This window comes from Tursiops truncatus, chromosome 13 (genome assembly GCF_011762595.2).
Source record: "Tursiops truncatus isolate mTurTru1 chromosome 13, mTurTru1.mat.Y, whole genome shotgun sequence".
Taxonomy (NCBI): Eukaryota; Metazoa; Chordata; class Mammalia; order Artiodactyla; family Delphinidae; genus Tursiops; species Tursiops truncatus.
Window position 1 is genome coordinate 85748347 of NC_047046.1, and position 27717 is coordinate 85776063.

Here is a 27717-nt window from a genome sequence, read left to right on the forward strand (position 1 = left end):
GCATTCCGCTGTGGAGCCAAATCTTGCCCGTTACTGCGGAGTAGGGTGGGTAACACGTTGAAACCCCAGCAAAGTAAATGATGCAAAAGAAAAGGAACCCCAGATAAATGCACATTAAGCTTCCAGTGGTCCCACAGGTAAGACTGTGCGAATATTCGTGGTTGTGTTTGATGCTCCAGTGGGACGATCTGCTTTTCTCCCGACTCTGGGGAGATCAGATCCGTACGGAGTTTTGACTGAAAAGTACAGCAACACTGCGTTCTGAGTTTCCTTGGGGAACCTACAGACAGTGGGGGAACATTCAAGTGAATTGAGAAGGAAGGAAGGATGAGAATGAGGGAAAGGTGAAGAAAGCACGGATTAGGGATCACAGAGATGCCCGAACGACACACACTCACTACGTAAGATTACAAAAATGCCGTAAGACTGCAAACTCCAGGTACCTGTGGGCGTGGGGGAGTCACGTGACCCCTCTGGACCCCAGCTTCCTTCGTATAAACAAGAATTTTGGAAGACGTGGTCTCTGGGGGTTTTACAACCTTCAAGTTTCCTAGGCAGATCCCTAACTAAAACCTTAATGTACATTCATGACAGGTGTGAACTTTTCAAATATTTCCTTGAATAGTGGTTTGTTATGTTTCTGTAGGGTTCACCTCAAACTGAAGGGCGCTGATCCCAGATGAAATGTTACATGATTCATTAATACGTTAGCCTGCGCCTCGGTTATGTGGAACCCTAACAAGGCTTCGAGAAAGCTGAAAAGACACAGGATTGAGGAGACGGGAGTGGGCCTGCCACTCTGTGAGCCGTGGCCTACCCCGCACGGGGCGAGTCAGGCCACACAGGTGGCCAAACACAGCATCATAAACAGAATCGCTGTCCGCGATGGTCCACCAGCAGGCGTTTTAATAAATCCCAGGCATTACTTGACCGCAGGCTACACAGACAAACGTGGGATGGGCGCCAATCTTATTCTTGGGGGTAGTTAGCCAAGAAGCCCTGGGGGTTCGGAAGTGGCAGCCCCTCCCCTCCCCATGCCCACACCCTCCCATACTCTCAGTGCACAGCCTAATCGCTCCCAGGTGTGGTGGTACCTGCGGGGCACCTCAGCCCACCTTCCACGCCGGACGGGCACTCAAACCATCCCAGGACGTGAGCCAAGGCCCCCCGCCCCCCCTGCCCCATATCCAGCCCCCCTCCACCACCCAGCCCCCAAGCAGAGCGCGCCCAGAGAACATCCACCACCTCACTCCTGAGAATGAGACTTGGGACCGAGACCCAGACACTGGGTGATGGAAAACCAAGCGAGGAGCGAGGTTTGAGAAGAAATTCCACGGAAGGCTCAAGGAATATGAGGAATGCAACATTCCTGTTATTGTGGTTTTTAAAAATACATCCCTCGGAGATGCACAGTGACATATTTACAGTTGAAATGCCATGACGTCTGGGAATTACTTAAATGATTCCAAGTCAAAACCACCACGACAAAAAGTAAAAGATACCAACAAATCTTGGCAAAATGTTGTCATTGTTGGAACCTGGATGATGAATATGAATGTGTGTAACTTTCCATTAAGAAAAAGTTAGAATAAATGTAGAATAGAAGGAAAAACTAACCACAATACGTGACCATAAGGGCCTGGATAACTTAGTTTTAGGAAAGCAGATGTCTGGAGCATGAAGGAAAGAATGGAGCGAGAAGGAAAGACTGAGTCTGGGCAAGATTGGCTAATGGTTCACTGTAGGACCCACCTGCACGTCACACTCAGAAATCGCAGTCAGTGTTTTCATCTCTATGTATGTCAGTTCTTAACTTACAGAAGGTCAGCCAAGAGAAACTCTGATACTTCTGAAATATGAACGCAGAAATCCAAAATGTCTTGTTCTGATCCAGTGATGGCCCTCCACCCATCTCTTGACGGGCCGTGCTAGGTACACCCCTTACCTGGCGAAGGCTGCGGGGACCCACGGGATGATGGGTGTCAGTGCTTTGGAAAGCGGTAGCACGTCCCGTGAAGTTCATCATCGTTGCTAGGCTGCATGCAGGGCATCACGGCAGAACAGAGCAGGGGGCTCGCAAGCCCAACACAACCGGGCTCTGATGGTGTGGCCGCAAGTTACTGGCTGTGTCACTTTGACTAGGCTGTATCTCCTTCTCTGACCACCTATTTTTTTCGCTTATAAAATGGAGCTAATAATGCCTGCTTTGAAGAGTGCTGTGAGGCTTAAATGAGTTAAAACAGATGAAAACTTTCTACCTCAGTCCTTAGCACACAGTCCTTTAAAACATTAGCTCGTTGTTGCTATTGTACCTCAAGACTGAAAGGTGTATCACCTAGACCTAGACTGAGACAATTCACTGTGCAACACGGTCTGACCCGTGTCCTTCCTGGCCTTTGTCTTTCTTACCTAAAGGGTCTCACCCTCTGTGTCTCATGTTCAAGCTTCCCCTTGAGCCCTGGACTTCCACCCCTGGCTTGTCTCTAGTCCTTGCACGACGGCAGACGCACACAGGAGCTCCGGACAGATGCACGAAATCTACACAAAGGCGGGCCATCGCGCTGATGCCGGCTTTTGTCACAGCAACTTCCCCACTGATACGTGTTGTGTATCTTTGCCTGAAGCCTCACTTTGAGTTAATGTCATCAAGGGATAATTGACAATGATCTCCACCCCTTGCCTCTTGTCAGATTTGACAATTCAAAGTATGTTCTAAACGTACCGAGGGGCATTTCGCAGAATACGCTTCCTTAGGCTCTTCCTCGCGGAAACTCACATGTCACTTTTCTCTCTCATGTCAAGATCTTCTTACAGATGATCCAAGTCAACTAAGGTTAGATGCCAGATGCAGATTCTAATTCCAAGTCATTACCCCGAGCATTTTATAAAATTGTTGCCAAAATTCCAGGCGGGTGCCACCCGGTCCCGGGGACACGTGGGCATCTGGTTGATTTTCCGAGCTCCTTGACCTCTCTCCCCAGGTGGACCCCATCCCTCTTCCATCTACACCCCCAGAGCTTGTAGCCCTCTGACTCAGAACTCATGTTGACGTCTGCCTCCCCCCCCACCCCGACTGTGAGAGCGCCGAGAGCATGTGCTATTTTGTTCCTCTTTCTATCCTGGTATCCAGGCCTGCCTGTACTTAGCCACAGCGGGCACCCAGAATTTGTTGAATGAACGTATAATGTCAAAGTTTCTGCACAATTTCAGAGAAGCCGGAAGTATTTTGATCAGATGAGACTTGCGTGTTCATCCGGTTCCAGCTGCCCTCTCCGTGCAGCGGCCCCGATACTGATCCCCTCCCACGTGAACATGGAGCTTCTGTTTGACCTCTCCAGGGTCAGGGAGTCTGTTGTCCTACTGCTGAATGGCCTGACCCTCAGGTCATCCTGTCTGTTAAGTCAAAGTCAGCCTGTACCTTCCGTCCACTAGTCCCAGGTCTGCAATGCAAAACATCCCCAAGTTCTGACTTGAGCTATTTCTCAGGGCAGACCTCCAATCACCTCGGAACTGCTCACCTGTCTCGTGTGACACCTGTCTTCTCTGAAAGAAACCCCCTCTTCTGGTTTCTGTTACCCCATCCTGGAAATATTTCTAGTTTGTCTTAACCACTCTCTAGATGTCATGCCCAACACTGAACAGAACATGACACAAGGAGACTCGTGGAGCACAGTCAAGTGGGAATGACCCTTCTCGTGACCTGAATACTGCTCTTCTGTTGACAAATCCCAGGACGCTAAAAGGCCAGCTTCCTCTTGCCCTTACAAGATTGGAACTGTTGGCAGCAAAGCTAAGGGTTCACTCTGATGCCCTTCTCTTAGCAGATCTGACATCCCGTTAGGAGAGGGGGCTTGGAATGGGTCTCTCCATTATGTCTTCTTTAGTTGAAAAAAGAGAGAGAGAGGGAGAATGAAAGAAACAGGAAGGAAAAAAGGAAGGAAGGAAGGAAGGAAGGAAGGGAGGGAGGGAGGGGGGCGGAAGGAAGGGAAAGAGAGAAAGAGAGGAAGGGGAGGGAGGGAGGAGGGGGGAAGGAAGGGAAAGAAAAAGAGGAAGGAAGGAAGGAAGGAAGGAAGGGAGGGAGGGAGGGAGGAGGGGCGGAAGGAAGGGAAAGAGAGAAAGAGAGGAAGGGGAGGGAGGCAGGAGGGGGGAAGGAAGGGAAAGAAAAAAAGGAAGGAAGGAAGGAAATATTCTCAGTGCAATCTTCATTTCACTGCATCTTTCCTCTTCCCATAAAGGAAACTGACCGGAGAGGGGGGTGTGACCATCACAAGCTTCCAGATTCCTGCAGGACTTCCCCGACCTTGAAGCCTGCCAGGGCTGGTGCATCAGTTGGCAGAAAGGAAGTCAGACATTCCAAGAACTCGTCACAGAGGCAAAGACCAGCGCATTTCACATTTTGTTTCAATAATCTTGCTGATCTCTCGCCTTTTAAAAAGGTAAGACTGAGAACATGAGTAGCACAGATCAGGAATGCACCGCTGTTGTTTTCAAACAGCAAGACAGCGAGGGGGAAAGAGAGGTGACACCACAAGTGGAGTGATTTGTTTTGTGTGCGCAGCTCGGCCAGATCGCCTCCAGCAGGGCAAGGGGTAGGTTACAGCCACGGCGAACGTTCAGGCGCCGTCTGCCACCTAAATCCCACCGCCAAGGATGACATCGCATGGGCATGTGGCAGGACATCTACACCGCTCTTTGGTGACCAGTGGACGGACAGAGAGAGAGGACAGCCGCTTTCCTGAAGGAAGGGGCACGGTCACGGTAGGACACCCCAGAACCGGGGGAACTGTCTATCTTGGCTTTGACTCCACGAACATCCCACGCCTGTGTTCCCTGGAGGGAATTCCCCACACCTGGTGACACACACAGAGATCTGAACCTATTCTGGTTGTGTCGCACACCAAGAGTGCTACCAGGCTGGCGCTGCCCCTTCCTCATTTAGAATCAGCACCCTTCTGCTCAGAACCCGCCGCCCGGGAAGAGAGAGGTTCTAGATAAACTGAGTCATAAACCTCCCCCGTGCCAGGTTGGTTCTGCAGTTTACAAAACTCACAAGGCCCTCCACAAACTCCTCAAATCGGCGTTTTCATCCAAGAATGGAGGGGCATGAAGGGGCCACCAGTGACCCAGGCCTGGACGCTCTGTTTTCTGCACCGACACAATGTGAAAGCCACATTCAGGTCCTCACCCCATCCCTTCCTTTTCCTGCCAATTGGGACGCAGATCTTTTAACTTCAAAACACGTGTTATCTTTTTACATTAAAATTCTGTGAGTGCATCTGAGGCCCCCAAGTCCTGTTTCTGCCACCTAAGCAGTAAATCTACTGCAAGTCTTAGAACAGTGTGTGTATTTGGCGTCAGGAAATGAGAGGTGCCCGGGGAAAATGAGAAATGCAGAGTCACCTTTAAAAAAGAAAAAAACTGTGCGTGTCCTGGAGTCCACAGAAGACTTGAAAAAAATACTGCGGCCATCTTGGCATCTTTTTGGATGAACCATCTTGTAAATCATCCAAAAACTCTTCTGCTTATACACATACAGCGCACTAACACTTGGGTTTGTGTACAGCCAACAGAAAGTTTCAAACCACAGATCCGGACGGGCTGTCCAAGGATTTAAGCCACCTCCTGAAACAGGGGAAAAAGGTCTTACAGATCTCAAGAACTCCAAGATGTTTTTATTGATTTCAGTTTCCAATAGAATGAATATGTTTTCTCTAAATATTTTTTATCACACAACTGAAACATTGAATTATTTTTTCAGAAATAGAGTTAAATACAACGATCTAGTTACAAATTCTAATATAAAGAGTACAAAATATAATGTTATAACTTGTATTTTAAAAAAGAAATACAAACTCTATGGTCTTTCGCATTTTACTGCCTCAAAGCATAATTAGCAAAGTTGAAGAATGAACATTTTCCCCTCCATCGCTCCACACAGACACACTACGGGGCACCTAAACCATCACTTGAAGTCCTGGCCTGTGATCTTTTTATTCTCTTTCTTTTTGCTCAGTGTATAAAATGTCCTGCGATTAGAACACACCCGAGTTAAAAGCAGTGAAACAGCATACGCTGCTTCAGACACGGAGACATTCTGAAAGTGGAAAAGTAACGTTGTACAAACGCGTTCGTTGTTTTGTGCGTCGATCACACCCCCCAGGGGGTGATTTGCCTGTTTTCAAGACGGCACGTCGGTAAAGAGAATCTGGCCGTGAACACCCAGGAGGTGCGTTGCGTTCCAGGCACAGACTGAGAACTGCCATTCACCTTCTGTGACCCTGTGGGCTACACTCTATCTCCCGCTGGAAAGAAGGTGCAGCTACCTGAGCCAGGTGCCTGGGAAACAGCAGGGAGGTGTCACCTGCGACCTGCTGGGCCCGAGGCCACATCCCAGAGGCCTGCCAAACGATGACCCTGCGTGTGCACGTGCCTCCGTGTACTGTCTGCCTGACGCTGTACACAACCTGTGACTCAGCGGCCAGATCTGAAGATGGTTCTCGACATCCTGGGCAAAACCAATGCTCCGTAAGCTTGCCAAAGTGGCATATGTCATCCCCGGGGCCATTTCCTGGAGCACCTTCGTTTCAAGGAACTAGTGTCTTTCTTGGTTTACAAAATAAATAAAAGTAAATATTGGGAAGCATCTCTTAAAGCACTGAATACTTTTCAAAACCAAAAAGGCAAAATCCACTTGGCCTGAAAATCTGTACTGTACCATAACCGAGGTGAAACGCCTCCATCTGAGATGGTCCCAGGGCCTTCCAGGAACCAGGGGAGAAAAGCGACAGAACGGCTGACCAACGCCCGGAGAAGATGCTTCAACAGCTGAGTTTTCAGAGAATTTAAATGTTCATTCTTCAAGTTAAGGAATATGAGTGAATAACCTGAAAGAGTCTCTAAGCTCATTATTTGTGTTACAACAACGAGGAACAGGGCGAGCAGGGGAGGGGGAGGAGTGAGACCAGCAGCAGGAGTGTGCAGGCGGGGGCGGGGAGACACACGGAGAAGCTGCAGTGTAGACAACCAAACCCTTTATTGTCTAAGTTACATTGACGCCAACACTGTCAAATCCTGTTAAGAAACAAGGAAACAGCAGATTGGTAGAGGTAGTAGAAAGTCTGTAACAGTCAGAGGGTGACTTACAAGAGAGACCATGTGGAAATTATCCATCAAGAAAAAGTGAATCAAAACACATTGGCTAAATAAATAAGAAAAACACATATCGTATTAAATACTATGGTCAAACTGACATAAACACATGGACAAACCAATACAATACTGATGCTCAGTGGAAGAAGGGAAGCACAGTCGGGCCCCCAGACGGCTTGCCTTGGAGGGTGGTGTTCTTGGATGCCGCCCCCCGCCCCGGACCCCGTCTGCTGAATTCAGGGAAAACCTTATTTCTGTGCTCCGGGTGGAAACAAGTATTCCAACTGGCTCGGGCCGCGTGTCCGGCCAACGGGACCCCGGGACGCGCCCCTCTCCACCATGCTCCCCGCAAAGGGGTCTCCCGGGATGACACCTGCGGCTCTGAAGGCCGCCTCTGAAACGGTAAGAACGTACACGATCGTGTCACTCTGGGTACAGAATTCCTCTGAATAACTAAAACACAGAGAAACAGACCGAATCACGAGCCCCTGTGCGTTCCTGAACTGTCACCCTTCGCTGTCAGCCAAGAAAATAAAAGCTAGAAGATGCAGAAACCATCACTGTGGGGAGACTATGGAAGTGATCAAACGGAAGTCAACAGAAAGGCATGTCGATTGCTAGGGTGAACAGAGGAATGTAGCTCTGAAACTTTGCTCAAAATAACTTTAGAGGACAGTCACTGAATCGTATCTGCAAGGACATTCCTAATGACACCAACACGACAGATCATTCTGGTACATATCCGGTGTAAGAATATCAGGAAAAAATAAGTAAAAAAGTTATATATATATACACACACATACATGCAGCTATATGCGTGTGTATATACATGTATATATATATTTATAGATAGAAGCTAGCCAGTTACATTGCATTGTTTGCAAATGTTGCAAAGTAACCTGAACGGTCAAGTAATTTAAATTCAGTAACAAGGAGAATCCACACCCAAACATTAACTAAGAACAACAACAACAATAACAACAACAATAATAATAATAAAATTCAACGAATCATTAGAACAGGAAAACCACACTTTAGGGGGTGTGTGTGTGTGTGTGTGTGTGTGTGTGTGTTTCAACAAGTCTTTGTATCAGAAGCCCATTTTCTACAAAAACTGCACTAATCCATTACTGTATTAGGTAAACTGTCGCTCTCACCAGTATTAAAGATTAGGATAATTTCTGTACATGTAAAATTATTGCTTTTTTGAAAAATATATTTAGCATATGCTCGTTTTAATCCATTTCCTGCCTTTACAAAATTTCACAATTAAAAAAAACCTAGTAAAGCTTTTGCAAAAAATTTCACAGAACATTTTCATTCAAGGCAGCAGTAACTTTTGATAATGCATAAGATCATTATGTGCAAAAGTCTGACACTCTCAGAAACGTCACCATCACACACGGTGTCATGGTAATCGGAAAAGAAAATATCTGTATCTGTGGAATACAATTTCAACTGCGTACACTGCAAGGTTTAAGACCCTTTGTTACGGCCCTTAACTCCCCACCGCTAAAACTGGCATCTGCGCGACTGAGGAAGAGGTATATTAAGCTGTCCGACCCACGGGCCGGGGGGCCTCCACGCTCTGGGAATGAAGGGACTCGTCCCATGGAGGCCCCCCGGCCCAAGAAGAAAAGACGCCTACTTGCTGGGACAGATGGACAGGAAGGCAGGGAGGGAGGGGGGCGCAGGAGGCCCCAGAGCACCAGGACCCCGGCGACCTGGGCCCCCCCCTGGGCTCAGGGGATCCTCCCGCTAGGACTAAAAGGGTCCAAATCGAGGGGGGTTCAGTGGCTAGATCATTTGTTAAGACAGGCAGTCTTCCGTTGTAAGCAGTTTGCAGAATGTAGCCCTGTTACCAAAAGGTCCTGAGAATAAACAAAGAAGCCTGCTTTGCTTAGTGCTCAACCAGCTCTCTTCTCCCAAGCACAGCAAAAGCCTTCCCACGGATGTGTTTCCTCTGCCGGATTCACTGAGCACAGATGGGAGAGAGGGACACACCTGGGAAACGCAGAGGGCCCCCAAGGGGATGCGATGGGACCACTGAGGAAGGAGGACCTTGTCACCCGCCCGCCCCCCATCGAGCCTGTTTCCACAGCACCTCAAGGCCCATCCTTCCTCTTTTATTCACTATTTTAAATACCCACTAAGACAAGGAGAGGCCAGAGCGTCAAAACTCCGTCAACCTGGACCCCTCCGCCGTCTGTTGTGACGTCACCTCCAACAGGCCTCTGAGCAGCGGCGGCGGCTCCTGTTTCAGTGCTTGGCTGCTTCACTCTGTCCGACACACACGAGCATCCTTCTTCCAGTGTCTCAAACCTGTCTTGAACAATATCGATGCTTTGCGCTCCTACCGTGGCTCCCACCTCCACCGTTTATTATAAGAAAATACGGACTATGGTCGGTGAGCACATATATGCATATAGAATATCTACACGTAATTCTAAGTCGAGCATCTTTGTTGATGTTTAACGTGTAACAAGGAGAAGCCCTCCCTTCAGCTTCCGCTCCGCCCAGCGGCTGCAGGATCTGAGGTGTCCGGTTGGGAGTTCTTCCACGGGGCGGTCAGGGTCACGGTCGGGACATCCACAAGGGAACTGCGGACGCTGTCCCGGGGCACCAGGGATGGTGAAAGCGTGTCTCTAGGTTCCCTTTCTGAGAGGCACTGTTTGGACAGTATCTGCATTAGAATGGTCTCTCCCCTGGGGAAAAAAGAGACAAGAGAAAAGCTCATTTCTGCCTTTGGTTTCCAAGTGCATTTTTCCTATTAATTTTCTTAGCAACGCCCAGAGCACCCACAGCAACCTTCACAGAGCCACTGAGTCAGGTCGGCAGAGACCCCTGGCTTCAGCTTTAACTCACTGCACACGAGCAGAATATGTTTGCACTGTGCCTTCCCGCCTTCCAAGGCAGCTTGAGAAAATCACCCCCAGTGATCTACAGAGGTCCATTAGCCGTCTCTGTTCCGCATGCAAGAACAGCAAATCATAGTGCCTGAACCAGCTCCGGAGGAAAGGTTACAAAGATGGCCAGATGGGGCCGGAGGACTCAAAACAACAATGCACCGTGAGTAATACAAAGTGGGGTTCACAGGTGAATGACAGCACCAGAACAGGGTTGAATTTGGGGGCCATACGAACCAGAAGTACAGCACTCCCATAGGTCTGTCAGCACCCGAGGGAGCGTCCACCCATTTCCGTAAATAATTACCACGTTGGAAAAATAGAAAGGGTTATTCTACAGTCAAGGGAACTGCAAGATGAAAACGAGCATGAAGGAAAGCCGAAGATTTCAGAGAAGGCTCTCGCGCGACACGTGCAGCATCGCTGTTTGAACAGTGGAGCTTACAATCTGAGGACACGACAGGGCAAGATGAATCTTACTTAACTGCATGAACCTTCAGCTAAAGTCCCGATGAAGTAAAACCGACAGCTTGAAATTAACATGCACACATAAAATGCAGCGCTCGTGTGAAATTCCAACTGGTTTCCAGCTATGCCTGCAGGAACCCTAGAAATAAGTGTGTGTTGGGGGGGGGGTCTGGTTGACATAATGAATTAAGTGCCTCTCTTTAGTTAATAGTTTCAGAAAACTCCTACGTAAAACTAGCTCTGCATTCACGACACCTACCAGTCGACATCTAGCGGAAGTCAGAAAGATACTCAACAAAATTTTATGGGGGGCTGGGGGGAGTGGGCACAGTGGTACGGACAGTAGTTTATTTGAAATGTAGGAAACAGTAACGGAATGAGAGAGGTGATAAAACTTCCTTAAGTAGATGGTGAATTTCCTGCAGTAAACTGAGAAGGATGTTTTGCATTTTTGCACAGCGACATCACGCCGTGGGGAGATCCATCATCGACAGGGCTCATTTGGAACTGGTTCCAGATACATTCGAGGACGGAAAATGGCCTTTGTGTTTACGGACAGAAAAACAAGAGTTATTGTTAGCTGTTAGGTGGCTGGCCTTGAACGTTTTGAGGAAGTATGTAGCAAACAGACTTGCTGGGGAGTCCATAAATGGGCAAGGAATGTGTATGAACACGTGTGTTGTGTGTGTCCAGATTCTGTATACACAATCCAGGCACCTCCTTGGATTTCCCTTCCTTTGGACCAGAATACACAGACTTGTATTGGAAGAAGGAAAAAGGATGGTTAGAGAAGAAGCATGAAGATGGCCCTCTGTCCGTAAAGGACTGAAGTTTTACACTGCAGGCTCAGGAAGTTTTAAAGCTATGTATTTTAGAGGGACAGAAAAATCTGGCTAACCCGAATAACCAGGTTGTTTCATTCAGTCCACAGATCTAGAGGCACAGATGCCAAGTTTCTCTTTACAAATGAGGCGATGTGTTCACACAGCATCTCACTTTTAAGAGAGCTGTTTTCACTTCCGATTCGTTGGGACCAACACCTTACTCCTCAATACAGCAGTCCTATATAGGGTTTTTAAGAAATGACTGAAATTCATCTGAGAAATGAGGCCCAGGGGAAAATGCAGCCATGGAAGAAAGGAGGCACAGAAATACTTAAATTAAGTGGACACATGATATCTGAGCGCAAACAAGTTGCTTTTATTCTCCCACAAAGAAAGAGGCAGCAGAAAATGAGAAGCACGCTTTCAGGAAACTTGGCGTTTCTTTATTGCAGCTGTGTGAATTGTGGACTCTTCAGTAAAACTGAACAATATTTATTCAGAAATAAATATTATCTTTCTTTAAGGCGCTTCAGCGTTCCAGGGATGAATAGTGACTTACGGAACTTGACGAGGCCTACTTTTTCTTCCCCTTTTGTCTTATAAGGTAAAGGAATGCATATGTGCTCACGTGTGGGAGTAAGTGACCCCCACACACAAAAGCCTGTATCCTCTGGGACACAGGTGAGTCTCTTGGCCTCCGTGGACCAAGGCCTGCATTAGACATGCGTGGTGATGCTAAACGCTTAACGATGTACAGGGAACATCTTACTGGCAAGGACCTTTCCCAACAAGCCAACAGGTAGCTGGGACTCACGTTATGACAGGTCACTTTGGATAAATCACTAGTTATAGTCACGACTTTTCACCTTATGTTACACTGAGTGGGAAAACGGATACTGTGTTTCAAGACATTTGGTTTACATGAGTAAGAAAATTACTGAGACAAACCAGCTGAATTTTGAAATGCGATCTGTGATATTGAGAATCTAAAAGTGACACTGAAAACAGATCATACATAGATTCAAATATACCAGCCTATGGGATTTCTCCATCGTTTGCATTCTAATCTCCGTAGCTAAAAATGAGACAAATTAGGTTGCCATTTTTCTCCTCAGTTCCCTTTATTTTGATTAATGGAATTATTTCTCCAGCTTAACTATTTTAAAATAACATTTAGAATAATAAACTATTAATCATAGTCTATAAATTTTGGCAAGGAATTCAAACAAGTCGTAACACCAGATTTCATATTTCAGCAAAAGACGGTCTGGTCTTTTAAGTCCCAAAACCAGGGGAATGGAGGGAGAGAGGGTTAATTTTTCTTGGTTTTAGAAAGACCATTATTTAATTTCTAACATTTAACGACCAATACAATTGGAAAAATAAATTTCTCCACAACATTAAAGAAACCCCCCCTACTCTTTTCTCTAACATCCGTAGCGCAGTGATACCAATATTTTAAAAAGCATATTATTTTCAAAAAATGTTCTTTCTAATGATGAATTTTGACGACTACTAGAAATTAAATGTTCAGTTGTGTTAAATCTATGGCAAAGCATCTTGAAAATGATGCTATACGTGAATTCCTCCTCTTACGTAGAGTTTTGCTTGGGACATCAGCTTCTCTTACGATCAGAATTATCTTCCTAATACAACAGGCGCCAGTAGCGGGTGCCTTTATTCCTCAGGGCTGGAAGATTCATCCCCACAGCTAGGGAAGCTCCACTAATGAAGAGGGCTCCTGGCTGCCAGGGCTCAAACCCTTTTACAACAAATGCAAAGGAACGGGATGCCCACAGAATAGATACTGTGCCCAGGAACAAACTATCCGATACCCTATTACCCAATCCAGACCTTTAACTTCCAAGGAGTCGGTAATCCTTTCCACCCCACCCAACAGAGGAATGTGCTGATAAAGAAACTGCTCTGGGATCTCCGAGTTCAAGTGCAAGCCTGTAACACAGAAGGGGCTTAGCCAGTGTGCGTGCAGAAAAGAGACCACGACCAAAAACACATCAAAAGGAAACTCTCTGGCGGAGGGGTGTGGGAGAGAGATGGGTTGGGAGGTTGGGATTAGCAGATGCAAACTAGTATATATAGGACGGATAAACAACAAGGTCCTAACGTACAGCACAGGGAACTATAGTCAATATCCTGTAATAAACCATAATAGAAAAGAAGAAACAAATAAACTGCATGTATGACCTTGTAAACACAAAAACAAAAAAGGAAGCTTTTATTCCTCCTCAAGTAACTAAATTAACTGAATTTAATCCACTCCAACGTATGTATATTATGACATTAGGATTAACTCACATAGGAAATTCAGATATTAATACAGCAAAGTAAGGGCAGCTGCCGTATGGCTGTGGGTACAGACATGGCGTCTGCCCGCCAGCATGATGTCGTCTGAACACAAGGCAGCAAACTAGGGAATTACGTTTATGTTGACAACACTTTTCTCAAGCTAAGAGCTCTCCCATCTTCCCTTTAAGGCATGACTAGCAGCTAGGCTGTAAAACAAAACAAGACAAAACCAGGGTGTTTACAAGCACACGGCCAGGTTCTGACAAAGCAGGGAGATGCTGAGAAGAGGGAGTGGCCGTGACGACTGAGCACAACAGTCCACGATGGGCACGTCCACACAGGCATCAACACGTGCATTTACATGTTTACACGCATGTGCACCGCACATATACACGGCGCCCGTGTCTCCCCAGCTGCTCAGGACAACTGTTCACTCTTGGAATAACTGACAACAGCTAACGTGCTGGACGTCTGGTCTCTGCCAGGCTCAGTCCACCGTCCTCGTTAATCTTCTCAGCAAGTACAGGAGTATGTGCTGCTGTGGTCATCATTTTACAAATGAGGAAACTCAGGTGAAGTTCACCTGCCTGAGCTGAGGTCTAGGTTAGAGTCTCCTACTCAATAACCCAACATCTTAACAATTCACGCTATTGAGTCCCTCGGAGTAGAACTGGCTGATCTTCAACGTTGAGAGCTATTAAATATTTATATGCTCTCCACCAGGATCAAACCCACTTCAAACCCACATATGCGCCCACCAAGAGGCATCACAAACTTGACTTGAAGGTCAGCTGGAACTGGTTTTGTCCGGCTCCTCCTGCCACGTTCCAGGCTCCAGGAATGGCTCCTCCCGAGAGCTGGAGCCTGAAGCCAGCACCCGGGTCCACTCCATCCCCTTCCCCTCCCTCCCATCCTGCATCCAACCCCCAAGTTCTTCCTGCCACCAAACATCCACACACCCATCTGCTCTCCGCAGCCCCACCCCAGCTCGGGCCGCCTCTGGGGCTCGCTGGGATGACCCCAAGCACCTCCAGAGCAGGGCTCAGCTCACTGTCCGGAACCTCCGCAATCCATCCCCGACCCAGACTAACCCGACTCTCCTACAGACACACTGGTGACGTCATCCCCGGCTCAGGGTCCCCACTGCCCTCGGGATGGAATTCCCACATCTCAGCGCTGGTACCCAACGGCGGTGTGTCTCCCCAGGCTCATGTCCTGAGCGCCTGGCCACCCGCCCAGCTCTCCCCCCATACGATTCCTCCAACGAGACATCTCTTCCACCTCTGGGGTTGGGGTCGGGGGGTATTGGCGGGGGCATCTGCCGGCTGCCCGCACCCTGGCACAGTCTTCTCGACGCCCCAAGCCTGGTTCCAGGGCCCTCACCCTATCACAGCGCTGCACCTCTCTGCCCTGTTTTCTTATCTAAACCACCCACTGGACCTCAGGAGCCATGAAAGCAGGAAAAGTATTTACCTTGTCTCCCAACATCCTCGTTATCTCCACCAATATGACAGAGCCTGGCACACAGGAGGTGCGCAATAAATACTGTTAACGACTGAATAAATGATTATTGTAAAACTGAATTCCCAAATACTGTTTCCGTTAGATAATTTAACATCTATTATGTATATCTATAAAAGTCCATCAACTGTTAGTGTTACATCAAGTAATTTATGCGTGAATACAGTGTTGTGTGATTTTAAAAACTCCCCTGATCCACAGCTTCTAAAGCCCACAGGAAAGAATGATTTAAATATTAATTAGTTACTGTTTGTAAAGCACACTAAACATGAAAAAGAACATGGCTGGTAAGTATAATGAGTCCCGTTCTAGACATAAATAACCACAGAATTGTCCTATGAATCTAGATCGTATTCTGAATCTAAGACAGCAGTTGGGATTTTTGTAAACAGTGAGAACTCCAGAGTAAGAGAGAACAGTAAGATATAAGCCGACAGCTACTACTGCTATGTTTCGCACTTATCCTGGCAGACACATCTCTATGAGAATTCTTAAATTCCAAAATACGTTAAAGAAAACAGAATTTCCTTCAAGAACCAACATGTTCAGTGATTGATCAACAAAAGCTCCTTCTAATGCGACAGAGGACAAAAAGTACTTCCAGAGGCCGTCTCTCGACTATGCGAGCACGAGAGGTGTATACATCCAGCTCAGTTTAGGTGCCACGGGCCTGACAACACGGTCAGGAGACTGAAGAGCAGGACAGCTGACCCACGGAGGCCTTGCAACAGGAGTAAATAGCTCCTAAGACCACAGTATTGAGTCACTGTACACGTGACACTAAGAGGTGGGCTGGTCATAAGTACAAAACTGCAGAACCTGGGTTTACAGAGACAAAGACGAAAATACAGATACATCTTTTCTCTTTCATCCCCAAGAATGGGTAACGACTGTGATGAATTCCCAGCATAACTATAAGTAACAAAGAACTAATTTAAAATAGAGTCTTAGTGACTTGCTTTGTTGATCTATTTCTCCCTGTACCAGGAGCCTTTCAAAGAGGCTTAGGTAGAGTCCCTGTGCACCAGATAAACTGACGTGTGCTCCTGAGGAATCTCACTGTTATTCAGAGACCTGCCTGGTGCTTCCCGGCCCCGTCAAACACTCCTCTGGAAAAGCCGAATCTTAGGCGGATTGAACCGGCCGCTGTGTCTGCAGGAACGCTCTGGACTGACTTCACTTGTACCGTCAGTATGTAATTCTCCAATTACGGCACGACCTTGCCGCTGCTACAACCCACAGACACGTCACCGTGTGCGCCTTGTCGAAAGGGGGGTTTACTTCTGTTTAAAAGGAGAGTGTTGCCTAATTCGAGCTGAGGTCACATGTGTCCAGAAATCTTTTAATTCTGCGTTCAGTGAGATGTTCTTTTTTTCATCAATTGTCACAGCATCGTGAAGTAACAGCCGTCGTTCTAAAACTATGGGTTTTATTAAGAGAGAAGTCACTTACTAAAAAACTATAACAAAGGGAAAGGCATTCTGTCCATGACATATGAAGAAAAGGCTTTTAACAAAAAAATAGGGATTCTGAAAATTCGATAAAAAACAAAACGAGAGCCTCTGATCAGGTACCGTCCATCCTAAGGGCAGCTCAACCATGAACTAGCAGCAGGCTCTGGGCAGTGTTTTTATCGCTCACTATTCTCTTCTAGAGAAACGGACTGGAATTTCTGGAGGTTCTTCTGTCATCTATGTCACCATCATCATTGTCAACGACCGTGAATCCCACACGTGTCCAGGCGGGGTGTGCTAACTGGACCTGACCACCTGGACCGGATCCCGGACGTTTGTTCTGGCAGCAAGGAAACTTTCCCCTCTTCATTTACAAGGGGGAGAGGCTGCAGTTACAGAACCTTCTACGGCAACCAATCAGAAAGCAAGAAGGTTATGGAGAAAATGCTTGTGGGAGAACGAGGACGGGTGTGACATCCTGTCAGGGGCAGAGAGGAAGAAAAGCTCTGCAACCACATGCTCTTAGCCCGGGATGACGGCACAGACCACTTAGGACGGCGTGTACCCCCTTACTTCAGAGCTACAGACCGCATCCCACAGTCACTCGTGCCCAGAAGCTGGCCACCTTTTGTAGATTGAATGCACTAAGGCCACACGTCTACGGTGACCCACGTTCTATGTACACGCGTACGGGTATCTTACGCATTATGGCCGAGCCGGTGGCGTGCATTGGACAGAGAATCAAATCAGGACAAAGACGAGGCCCTGAAACACCAAACTCAGCAGAACGCCTCTTATGGAGTGATTCAAAAATACGGTTCTGAAATAATGCCATGTGCAGCGACATGGATGGACCTAAAGACTGTCATACAGAGGGAAGTAAGTCAGACAGAGAAAGATAAATATTAATCGTATAATATCGCTTAGATGTGGAATCTAGAACAATGGTAGAGATGAACTTATCTGCAAAGTGGTAACAGAGTCACAGATGTAGAGAACCGACTTATGGACACCAAGGGGAGGGAGGGGGAAGGGACAAACTGTGTGACTGGGACTGACATATGCACACTGCTAGATATAAAATAGACAACTAGTAAGAACCCACTGCACAGCACAGGGAACTCCACTCAAATCTCTGTAATGGCCTATATGGGAAAAGAAGCTAAACAAAGAGTGGATATATGTATAACTGATATACTCTGCCGTACACGTGAAACTAACACAACATTGTAAATCAACTCTACTCCAATAAAATTTTTTTAAAATACGGTTCTGAAGGGCTTCCCTGGTGGCGCAGAGGTTGAGAGTCCGCCTGCCGATGCAGGGGACACGGGTTCGTGCCCCGGTCTGGGAAGATCCCACATGCCGTGGAGCGGCTGGGCCCGTGAGCCATGGCCGCTGAGCCTGCGCGTCCGGAGCCTGTGCTCCGCAGTGGGAGAGGCCACAACAGTGAGAGGCCCACGTACCGCAAAAAAAAAAAAAAAAAATACGGTTCTGAAGACAAGAGACGAAGCCTAACTTGTTCTCAAGCTAACCTCCAAGCAAAACATCTTGAGTGGAAAAGTATGACTTTCTGGTCTCTACCAATTCCGTCACCCACAACAAGACCCAACGTGGCTGCATCGACCCCGACCGTGTCATTCACGGCCTGCGCCACCTTCAGTGATTATCAGGCACCCACAGACTGTCCCGCAAGACTGGGCTCTCATTCACAGCAACGAAAAGCTACTTACACATCTGGTAAAACACCACGTGGTACCCTTGTGACGACCATCGTGACACCCCTTTTCCCAGCTACGCGACATGAAAACCCACACACCCGTGAGTCGGGAGACCTACTTGTTTGGGGGCATCTGCGGAGGTGGCGTGGGCTTCAGCACCTCGGAGGCCGTTAGACTCAAACAGCACTGTGAGAGCAAGTACGTGCGTTAGCAGGGGGACGCTAGCTTCCCGACGCCCCGCGACACGCATCCCTTACAGGTTAAGCACTTGTGCAAAAAAAAAAAACAACGAAAAAAAGACCCAGCGCCCAGCCTGTGGCCGGAAAATACCAGTTTACCATAACACTTACTGTAAGAAACTGAAAACGCTGCCTGGGGCCGGTGCCCTTTTTAATTCAGGCTTCGGCGCCAAAGAGACCCATCAGTGACAACATTAATTAGCCGGGCGCGCGCAGAGGGCCCCTCCTCCTGCGTCACTTACCGTTTGGCCCCTGTCACTTTGCATCAGACCCGACCCGGGTACGGATGCGTCCTTCACGCTTGGGATAAAGCACCCCCGGCCCCGCCTCGCCCTGGCTGTGTGGTGTTCCCACCACACACACATTGCTTCCCCCGATTCCATCTCAGGCAAGCTCTTGACAAACAGGCCGAGCAATTCTGCCACTCGGCACCCACCGGTCCACAGAGGCCAGCTGGTGCCGAGGAGGAAAGCAGGCAGCCGGGTGTCATGCCGATGGGGGACGTGGGTTTCAGTGCGTCCTGGTGGCAGCGTAACTCATTACCCCGTGCACTTCTGAGAAGTCCACTCTACTTAAAGTGGAGCATGTGCAAGACAGGCTTATCTCAGATGAAACCACACAGCACTTGGATGCAAAGGAAAAATCATTTCAGGTGCAGGTGCCGGATAGGACAGCCTAGAGTGTCATCCCAGGAGAGAAGGCCTGACCCCTCACCTCACCCGGGCGAAATCTAAACCTGTCACCGACTGTGGAAAACAGAGACTGCCTCCCCCCAGGGCCCCCCGGGCAGGTACCTGTGTGAGCCCGCGTGTGGGCCCGGAGATGGCTAGACTGGTGGAAGCACTTTCCACACTCCACGCAGACCAAGTCTCCCTGGTGGGCCGGCGTCCGGAGTGTCCCTGGGCAGCGGTGCAGGGGCGGGGGAGGGAGGAAGGGGGCGAGAGGAAAACATCGTCAGCCCCTCCGCTGTGTCCTGATGGCAGGCACCTCCAGGCCCCCGGACAGCCCGCACACGCAGGACCGCGAGGGAGCACAGATTAGAGAGGATTAAATTCCACTCCCATGACGCGCCCTCAGGTGTGTGGGACCCAGGCAGCTGGTGGCCCGCATCCGGCCGATGGAGTGATGCGGCCAGACCAAGTGAGGGACCAGGAAAGCAGGGCTGGGCCCTGCCCCCAAGGCGACGCTGGGCCACACGCCTGGGAGCTGCGCCATCCCCACCTACCCCCTGCCGGCCCCTTACCTGTGTGTCCTGCGCATCCCGGGCAGAGCACAGACGGGACACCTAGGAAGGAGGCCGGTCTTAGAGTGCCGACCTCCTGTTCCCTCCTGACCCTAAAAGATGTCCGGCTTTTGCTAGAAAAGGGACGCAGAAGACTCACACCTGTCTGTCTGCCTTTTCTGGATGAGGGCATCTCTCTGAAGAAAAGCCTCATTTTTCATGTAACAGTAGCTCTGAAATGACCTCCCTGAGCCTAACCTTCCCATCAGGCTCAACGGTAGCTCAACTCAACGGGAAAACAAAAATACTAACTAGAAAAAGCTATGCCTATAACAACACATGTTTTTAGATGACGCTCCCTGAGCTGAGTGTTTACACACCTGAAGCCTGACATTTGAATGTAAAAGTTGAGTGAAAGGATGACCAAGGGTCTTAGCCAAACAGCTGAGACCGTATCATTTTCTTGTCCTCATTCAGAAGCCACAACACATACAAATGATATAAAATTGTTTCTACATTACAGGTACTGTTTATGGAGATAACAGTCAAAGAAATGCACGAATTGTAGGGCAGATGGTGGATTTCTCGTTGGACAAGTCATGAATGTGAGTCTCCGAGAAAGAGAAGAATTTGCCCACAAAGTTCTCAGCTTCTTCACCACCTCCTTCAGGGATGCGAGGAGAATGATGACACATTTTAACCCACTCGTGCCCTGTCATTAGTAAAAGATCAGGGTGTCAGCTTCCCAGTAAAACACGGAAAGTGTCACCTGGCCACGCGACCCCAGGAGCCGCGGGCTCATGTGCTGAGACCACCCGCCTCCTCTCTCCTGGAGTTCTGACCAGGCCAAGTCGGGGGGAGGAAAAGCTGAGGAGGGCGTCCCTGGATGCCTGACCGATGGGCCCAAGAGGGGGGGCCGGGGCTCCTGAGTGCGCCGGACACCCCAGTTCTTCTGACCACAGGCAGCCAGCGTGAAGACGGCTTCTATCAACAGCTAACATACTCAGCCGTTCAGGGCGGTCCCTCCCTCCTCTGATTCTGGTCCAGGAAAATCTCAACTTTATCCTCGCTTTTGCTGCTCCCTCCTTTTCACTGTGAGCACCCTCCAGCTGGGCTCCTAAGAAGACCCTCTCTGACAGCCACTGTGGTTGCCTGGATTTTCCCAAGAATAATGGGGCTGCATCTAAGTGCAGGTCCTAAGGATGCCCCCAGGACACCCACCGATGAAGACGACTCCCCCATGTGGCCTCTGCATCTAATGGTCACAACTAAGCCATTATCATACTTCTTTTTCTAAGTAATTCCCACCCAAACTAGCAGCAGAGAAAGCACAGCCCTTGTACCCACTCCCTAGCCATTAAGTATGCATCAGCACACACGCGCACACACACACGTGCACACACACACACACACATTGTCTTCCCATGCATTCTATCATATCGTTTTCTCCCTACTTTTCAAAGAAAAGACCCTTGCCCTTTATGGTCAATAATATTATGCCCAAGCTACTTCAAAATTCTGAGCTAGTGAGAAAGGTTACAAACTTCATTTGAATTGAAGGCTACCTGGTGAGCAAACAGCTCTGCCACTCTGACCTCAAAAGTAAAGTTGTGTATAGAAAGTGGGCTCAAAAAGGAAAGGAAGAGGCCTTGACGGGTCTTTGGGGGCACCTGCAGACTCTCCTCCAAAGCCCTGCCAACATGCACTCGACTTCGTTACGCTGCCCCTGCCAGGGGAGGGAGGAAACTGAAGGATCCCGCAAAGATGCTTCCGAGATTCACACAAAGGAAGTACAAACCTTCTGTCATCATCCTATTAATATGTCTTGGGCATACAAGACTTTTTTAAAGTCTCAACAAGAAAAACCTTATATGTTATCCTATCCAGAATTATCCTGTTCTTTTATTTTCGATTTTTTAAATTCTAAAATCCAAATCATCCTCTACCACAGGCTGGACACAAATTCTGGAAACACAGATAATTTACTATTTTATGACTGTTCTATCAACAAACCACTCACGTTACACTCATACCTGTTTCCAGACTTGCGATCTACACAGCAGAATGATCACAGGAAACGTAGCTTTTTTTAATCCTTAAAGGATTAGGCTTCAAGCCCCTAAGGGAAGTGACGATGATCGTTTCCAGGTAATGTCTTTTCTCTTTTGGCAGAGTTTCCAGACTATTCATTTCTACACAAACATCATTTGGTCAAAACACAGGTGGGGAAAAGCTCTCTGAGGATTCCCTCTCTTAACCTCATAAAACCTTGATGTCTCAGAGGCATCGCCCGAGAGCACCGTTCTCTGTCTCAAGACAGGACCTCCCTCGAGACTCACAGGATCACACCTCCAGCACCACAAGGATGTCGTGTCCACAACAGGTGAGTGCCTCTTCTTTTACAAGATTCCCTTCTGCACGTTTCTGCCTTCCTACCGCGATACGTGTCACCCACGGCCCGCGTGGGGAGGCTGCGATCTTCACTCGCAGACAACACCCCTCGGGGAAACACAGCAAGGCTGCATCAGAGGACAGCGTGAGCCCCCAAACTGCTGACAGACTCGTGGAGTGGAGATGAATTCGCTCAGATTCTAGACTCTCAATTCCTGATGCCAAAGTCAACCACATATGTGCTCAAGAAAAAAATGGGTGCTCAGCAAGGAGTAGAAACCAAAACCTTGAGAGTTTAGTTACTGCAAATTCAGTAACATGTCGGGAATGTAATTCTGGGAGCGGCTGCACGCAGTTTCTAGGCTGCAACAGGAGACGTAGCGTCTCCGTAACAGGAAACATCACTTCTCTGTTCACCTCTCAAACAGACCTCGCCACACCTGCTGCGTTTCCCTGCAGCTACGACACTTTCAAAGCATCATAAACAAACACTCAAGGGAGAAAGGAACCCGCGAAGGCCCCCCGTAGGCCAAGCAGGGACTGATACCCGTCCGCCGCTGGACCAGGAAAGGGATGCAGGAGAGGCAAAGGACAGGGTTTGAAGACGCAATGGGCCGGGGATGAGAAGAGCTCTGGGCTTGCTCTGAACTACCCCCAAGTCCAGACCAGGAGCCAAACCGAGTCCATGAGGGAGAGAAGGGGCCACCGGGGGGGAGCAAGTCCCTCCTGGCGGGGCATTCAAGGTAAACTGAGGCAGGCCAACCAGGATTTACACAGCTGACCTCAGTTCTTCCCTAAACCCAAGAGCTTCGGTTCTCAAAACACACCTATGAACTCACACACCAAGGCCAAAAAATTTTAAGCACTTCCCCTAAGAAACCCAAACCAGGGTGAGGGAAAACACCATAAATCTGCACACTTACACCTGACACGAGAAGAGTACATCATCCAAGAACAGCACACACGCTGTGAGGACGATTTAGCATTTTCCACATTTAGAAGATAAATATCTAACCTCTGTTTAAGGGGAGGGGGGAGCCTTAGAACCATGTATTTAAAAAATCTTAAAGAAAAGGAAAACATTTCAGGTTACCTGTACTTCAAAGTCTGTCGTCTGAAATTCTCTAAACCTTAACTTAAAACTCACTTCTACTTTTTTGGGAAAAAAAGCAACAACAAGGCAGGTCCACACGCAGCACAAAGAGCCTTTAGGAAGTGGGCACGGGGGCCGCTTACTAGGTGCGAACTGGCAGGTTTAGAGCTGTGATCGGGCAAGCTGTGGGTTGTAACAGATGACGTTCAAGTCTGGTTTACTAAGTGGAAGTCATCCAAACACTGGTGCAGACTCCACTCACTCTGCAGCCGGGTAGAGACTCCAGGAAGCACTGGACGGAGGGGAGAAGGTGACCAGGAGCATGGCGCCCACGAAACTCACCATCATCTATATCTAAGTCCTCTCTGTTTTAGGGTCCACGAAAACCTGTATCTAGAGAACTGAGGTTGGCGTGAGATCCCGAAAGGCCAACCGATATACGTTTATTCCATCTCAGAACAAATAATCTGCATGACTGGGAAACACTGCTGAGAACATGGAAAGCTCACTAAACTTAACAACATCCAAAAAGGTGGAAACGCTAAGCTACGTGGTAGCAGCCTTTCCCCACCTACCAAGGGCCGCGCGCCCAGAGCACCTGAAGCACAGGGGAGGGGATGAGAGCCTTAACCAGGACACGCCCTGTGCACCGCATCTTAATGAAAGCCTCCACCACCTCCAGGCAGCCAGGCCTCCGCTTCATTCTAGAAATTCTCAAGAAGCTCTGTCTCTGAGCCACAGCCCCAGAACCACCTGGGGTAAGGACCCCACTGGCAAAATCTCTAAGCCTGTGGAACGCCTGAGTTTTCTGCTAGTCGAAAAACACCTTCGTTTTTCTCTAAGGGTCAACATGGACCAAAGGCCTCCTCGCCACACCAACGTGGCACCAGTGATGGAGCTGGGCAGGTTCCAAGTCATAGGAGGAAACCGGGAACTGAGAGACGCACATCCGTCTGCCGGGAACCACGGCCACCAGGCATCCCTCACAGCGGATCGGGTGCCTCTGTACTCGTGACTCCCCCGATCTGAACTTTGTCCCCAAAGGTGCTTCTGAGCTCCTGGAATTTGAGGGACTGGATCTCACAACTCATCTGAAATGGTACCCTACTTTAATAAATTACAGATGCTTGGTGTACGGCTGTATGCAAAAAAGGGTTAGGACCACCCAGGTAAGGTAACTGAGAGCCGGAGCCCCACAGGGGTTTTTGTCTATTTATTTTTTAATGGAAATACTGAGACTTCCCAGGGTTCTGGATGTTAACTGAGAGCTACCTTCAATTTATAATCAAGAACGAGGGCATCATATCCCATGCAGGCATTCAACGGAGCCTGTGGAAATTCGCTGACAATTCCTAATTTTTATTCCTATTAGGTATTAATACCGAGGTGCTGGGAGGAAAGGAAGATAATGATCTGAGGTATAATTTTTTCCAGAATTTTAAATGTGAGTCAATTCCCCAAAGCTGGTAAGGGACATTCACATTCTGCAAAGGCTCTGCTAACGAATGCTGTAGTACTGATGTGCGCTTTTAAAATTATATACGTGTAAAGATAAAACTTAAGTAACCACTTCAAATGCATTTGAAGTGGTTACTTTATAGAGGCATGAGACAATGAACATCTACTGATCCTTGTTTAAAATAACCAACTGGAGGGACTTCCCTGGCGGCCCAGTGGTTAGGACTCAGCGTTTTCACTGCAGAGGGCCTGGGTTCGACCCCTGGTCGGGGAACTAAGATCCCGCAAGCTGTGGGTGTGACCACAAAAATACTAAGAACAAAAATAAGATAAAATGGCCAAGTGGGTAAGTGCCACGGAGGCAGCCTGCTAGGCGCGGAGGGGGCGTGGCTGGGTGTGCCGGGGACGTCAGCAGGAGGCCGGGCACAGCAGCCAGGGCGCACTGCGCCGGGGCTCAGACACAGCCAGTAGGCAGCACTGCGCCCCTCTAAGGAGGGGCGCCCCCGTGAGGTCCCAGAGCCCCCAGGGCGGGCGGGGAGAGGGCCCGCAGCCCTTACCTCTGTGCTCGAGCGCAGGGCCGTTGCCGCCCCAGCTCTGGTAGAGAGAAGCAAAGTCCTTTGGAATGTGCGTCTTAAAGATACTGAGGATGTCCAGGCGCTTCTCGGGGCCCTCGGACGCAGGCTCCTGCTTGATGTTGTGTAAGACGGGCTGGGCCTGCGAGGCCGCAGTCCCTCTGGAGCCGACCTTGGCGGGGGGCTCTCGGGGAGGTAGAGAGGGGCCCCCGTCACCTTTCCCGTGTGCTTGACCCTGAGGCTGAGGGCTGAATTTGGCTTTGGGCGGGTCCAGGGCACTGTGCTTATTTGGGGGACCGAGGCCGGCGCCCGCCGGGGGGAGGCCATACTTGTCGCCCTGCCTGCTGCTGGCCGGGGGCTGGGGAGCCGCCCGGGCGATGACGGTGGGCGTCGGTGTGGCAGTTCTGCTGAAGCCCCCGCTGCCCGCCAAGGGCCCGGGTCTCGGGCCGGCCTCCTGCTTGGGCTTGGACGGGGGCGGCGGAGCCCCGGGCTGCTCGGGGCCGGGGCCGGGGCCAGGCTTGGTCTGCCGATGCCCGTCGGGGCCGGCCGCCCAGAGCGCGCAGGGCCCCCCGGGGTGGCTCTCCTTGCTCCTGGGCAAGCCGGCGGCTTTCGTGGGCACCCCCAGGGGCGAGGGGCTCCCTTTGGGGCCCGGCGCCCCGCCCGGCACCTGAGTGCGGGTGAACCGGGAGATGGGCAGAGGCTGGCACTCTTTGCCCCCGAGGGCAGGCGGGGGGCCCGTGCGTCCGCTCCGGGTGAGGAAAACCAAGTTGTTCCTGATGCTTTTGTAGCCGTTGGGCTGAATCCACTGGGGGGCCATGGAGTGGCAGCTGACCCTGTGCCAGATGCGCTTGTGCATCCACAGAACCTCGGGGTAGTAGGTCTTGTGGCTACAGTAAGGACACGGGTGGACGGCCAGAGCTGCCTGCAGGGAGGAGGCCCCCTCCTTGCGGCTGGGGTCGTCCCGCGTCGACCGCTCGCTCAGGTCCAGCGGGACCAGGTCTGGGGCCGGCGCCCGTCTCCCTCCCCCGGAATGCTCTTTATTGTGCAAATCAGACAGCTTCTCTTTCGGGTGGGTGGCTTGGCTCTCAGAGGGGAGCTGCACGTCTGCAGTCTGAGTGGGATGCGAAGGGAAGTCCGCAGCATTCCTGGAGCTGGGGCCTTCTTGCTTGGGGTGAAATGCTGGCATCTTTAAGTCCACAGAAAACCTAGGCTGCTCTGCTCTCTTGGAAGTGTCTCTGCTACTGCTTTCAAGTACGGACACAGCAGCCGTGATCCCCGCGCTGGGCTCCCGGGCAGCTCTTCCCGATGGGTTATTTCCAAGTGTGTGACTTTGGTCTCCGTTGGAGAGCGCAGCGGAGGCTACTTCTTCAGGAAAGCAGCAGCGGTGTGGCTTTGTCCCTGGAGGATCGAAATGGAAAACGTGACGTTACCATTTCTCTTCAGAACAGAAGACAGAGAAGCACACCCAAACCGCCACGTGCACGTGTGGAGGGAAGCGTGTGGGTCTCAGGAACGATGCGATCCAGCCCTGGATCAACAAGCTCTGTGAAGAGCGGATCAACCTTGAGGGCAAAATGGCGCTATTTGGGGTGGGGCTTCTTTTCCAATTAGACGACTCAGTAGCCTACAGGGGAAAATAACATAGCTGCCTATCTAGTGACATATAACTACACTGTTGCTAGTCAACAGAGGGGGACTAGTTCTATCAAAAACCAGAAAAAAAACTTAATTCTTTATAACAGCACAAGGCTTTCCATGGCTTTCAAAGAACCCCTCAGCCCATGGTCACAGAGAGGCAGGGCTGGAAAACAGTGTGCTCTCCCCGCAGGGATCCTGCAGCTGCCTCAGAAACTACGGGCCGATTCAGGATGGGCCCCCGTGACTGTCTAGTAAAGTCCAACATTCAGCTTCAAAACCTGGACACCAACAGTTTCCTCTGGAGGCATGAGAGGGAAGGGGGTGAGTCCCACTCCTCATGCCCACGCCTCCCAGGGGGTATGCCCGGGAGAAACGGTGCTCCCTGGGTGGGACGCCCACTGCCGCTCCTGTGGCATCTGCCTGGAGCCTTCTACAGGGGAGCTGGCCGGGCACGGGTTCCCTGCCACGGGGTGGCCTCGCACCCTCCCGGGTGAGTGCGGGCGACATCACCCCAAGTGCAGCCAGGCTCCCTGAGCTTGGGCACCGAGGCTGCAAAGCTTCTCCCCGACCAGACTGCACTGCAAGGGGATTCGACACGATTTAACAAAAAACCCACTTGAAGTCTGCACTGACGACCTTGGGTTTATTTCAATTAGAAGGTGCACAAACGTTTCTGGTGTCTTAAACCTTTCCGACCTACAGAGCGTGGATTCTTCCCATCAGTACGAGCTCAGAGGTGTTTTTTCTCATTACA

The 27717-nt window shown here is 49.6% G+C and overlaps 1 protein-coding gene across 8 annotated transcripts in view; it reads right to left on the bottom strand.

Annotated features, from left to right (window-relative positions):
- Positions 1 to 5652: 5652 nt before the first annotated feature.
- ZNF516 (zinc finger protein 516) overlaps positions 5653 to 27717 on the bottom strand; it is a 113596-nt gene continuing 91531 nt past the window's right edge. For 6 of the 8 annotated variants that reach the window (XM_019937227.3, XM_073790827.1, XM_033837846.2 and 3 more), the window contains exons 3-6: positions 25311 to 26723; positions 19384 to 19488; positions 18469 to 18536; positions 5653 to 9854 (exon numbers count right to left, since the gene is read on the bottom strand). In XM_019937227.3, coding sequence (XP_019792786.2) covers positions 9795 to 9854; positions 18469 to 18536; positions 19384 to 19488; positions 25311 to 26723 — 1646 coding nt within the window. In that variant the 3' untranslated portion in view covers positions 5653 to 9794. The remainder of the gene's footprint in view (positions 9855 to 18468; positions 18537 to 19383; positions 19489 to 25310; positions 26724 to 27717) is intronic. The other 2 variants (XM_033837847.2, XM_033837848.2) reach the window with 2 other exon arrangements.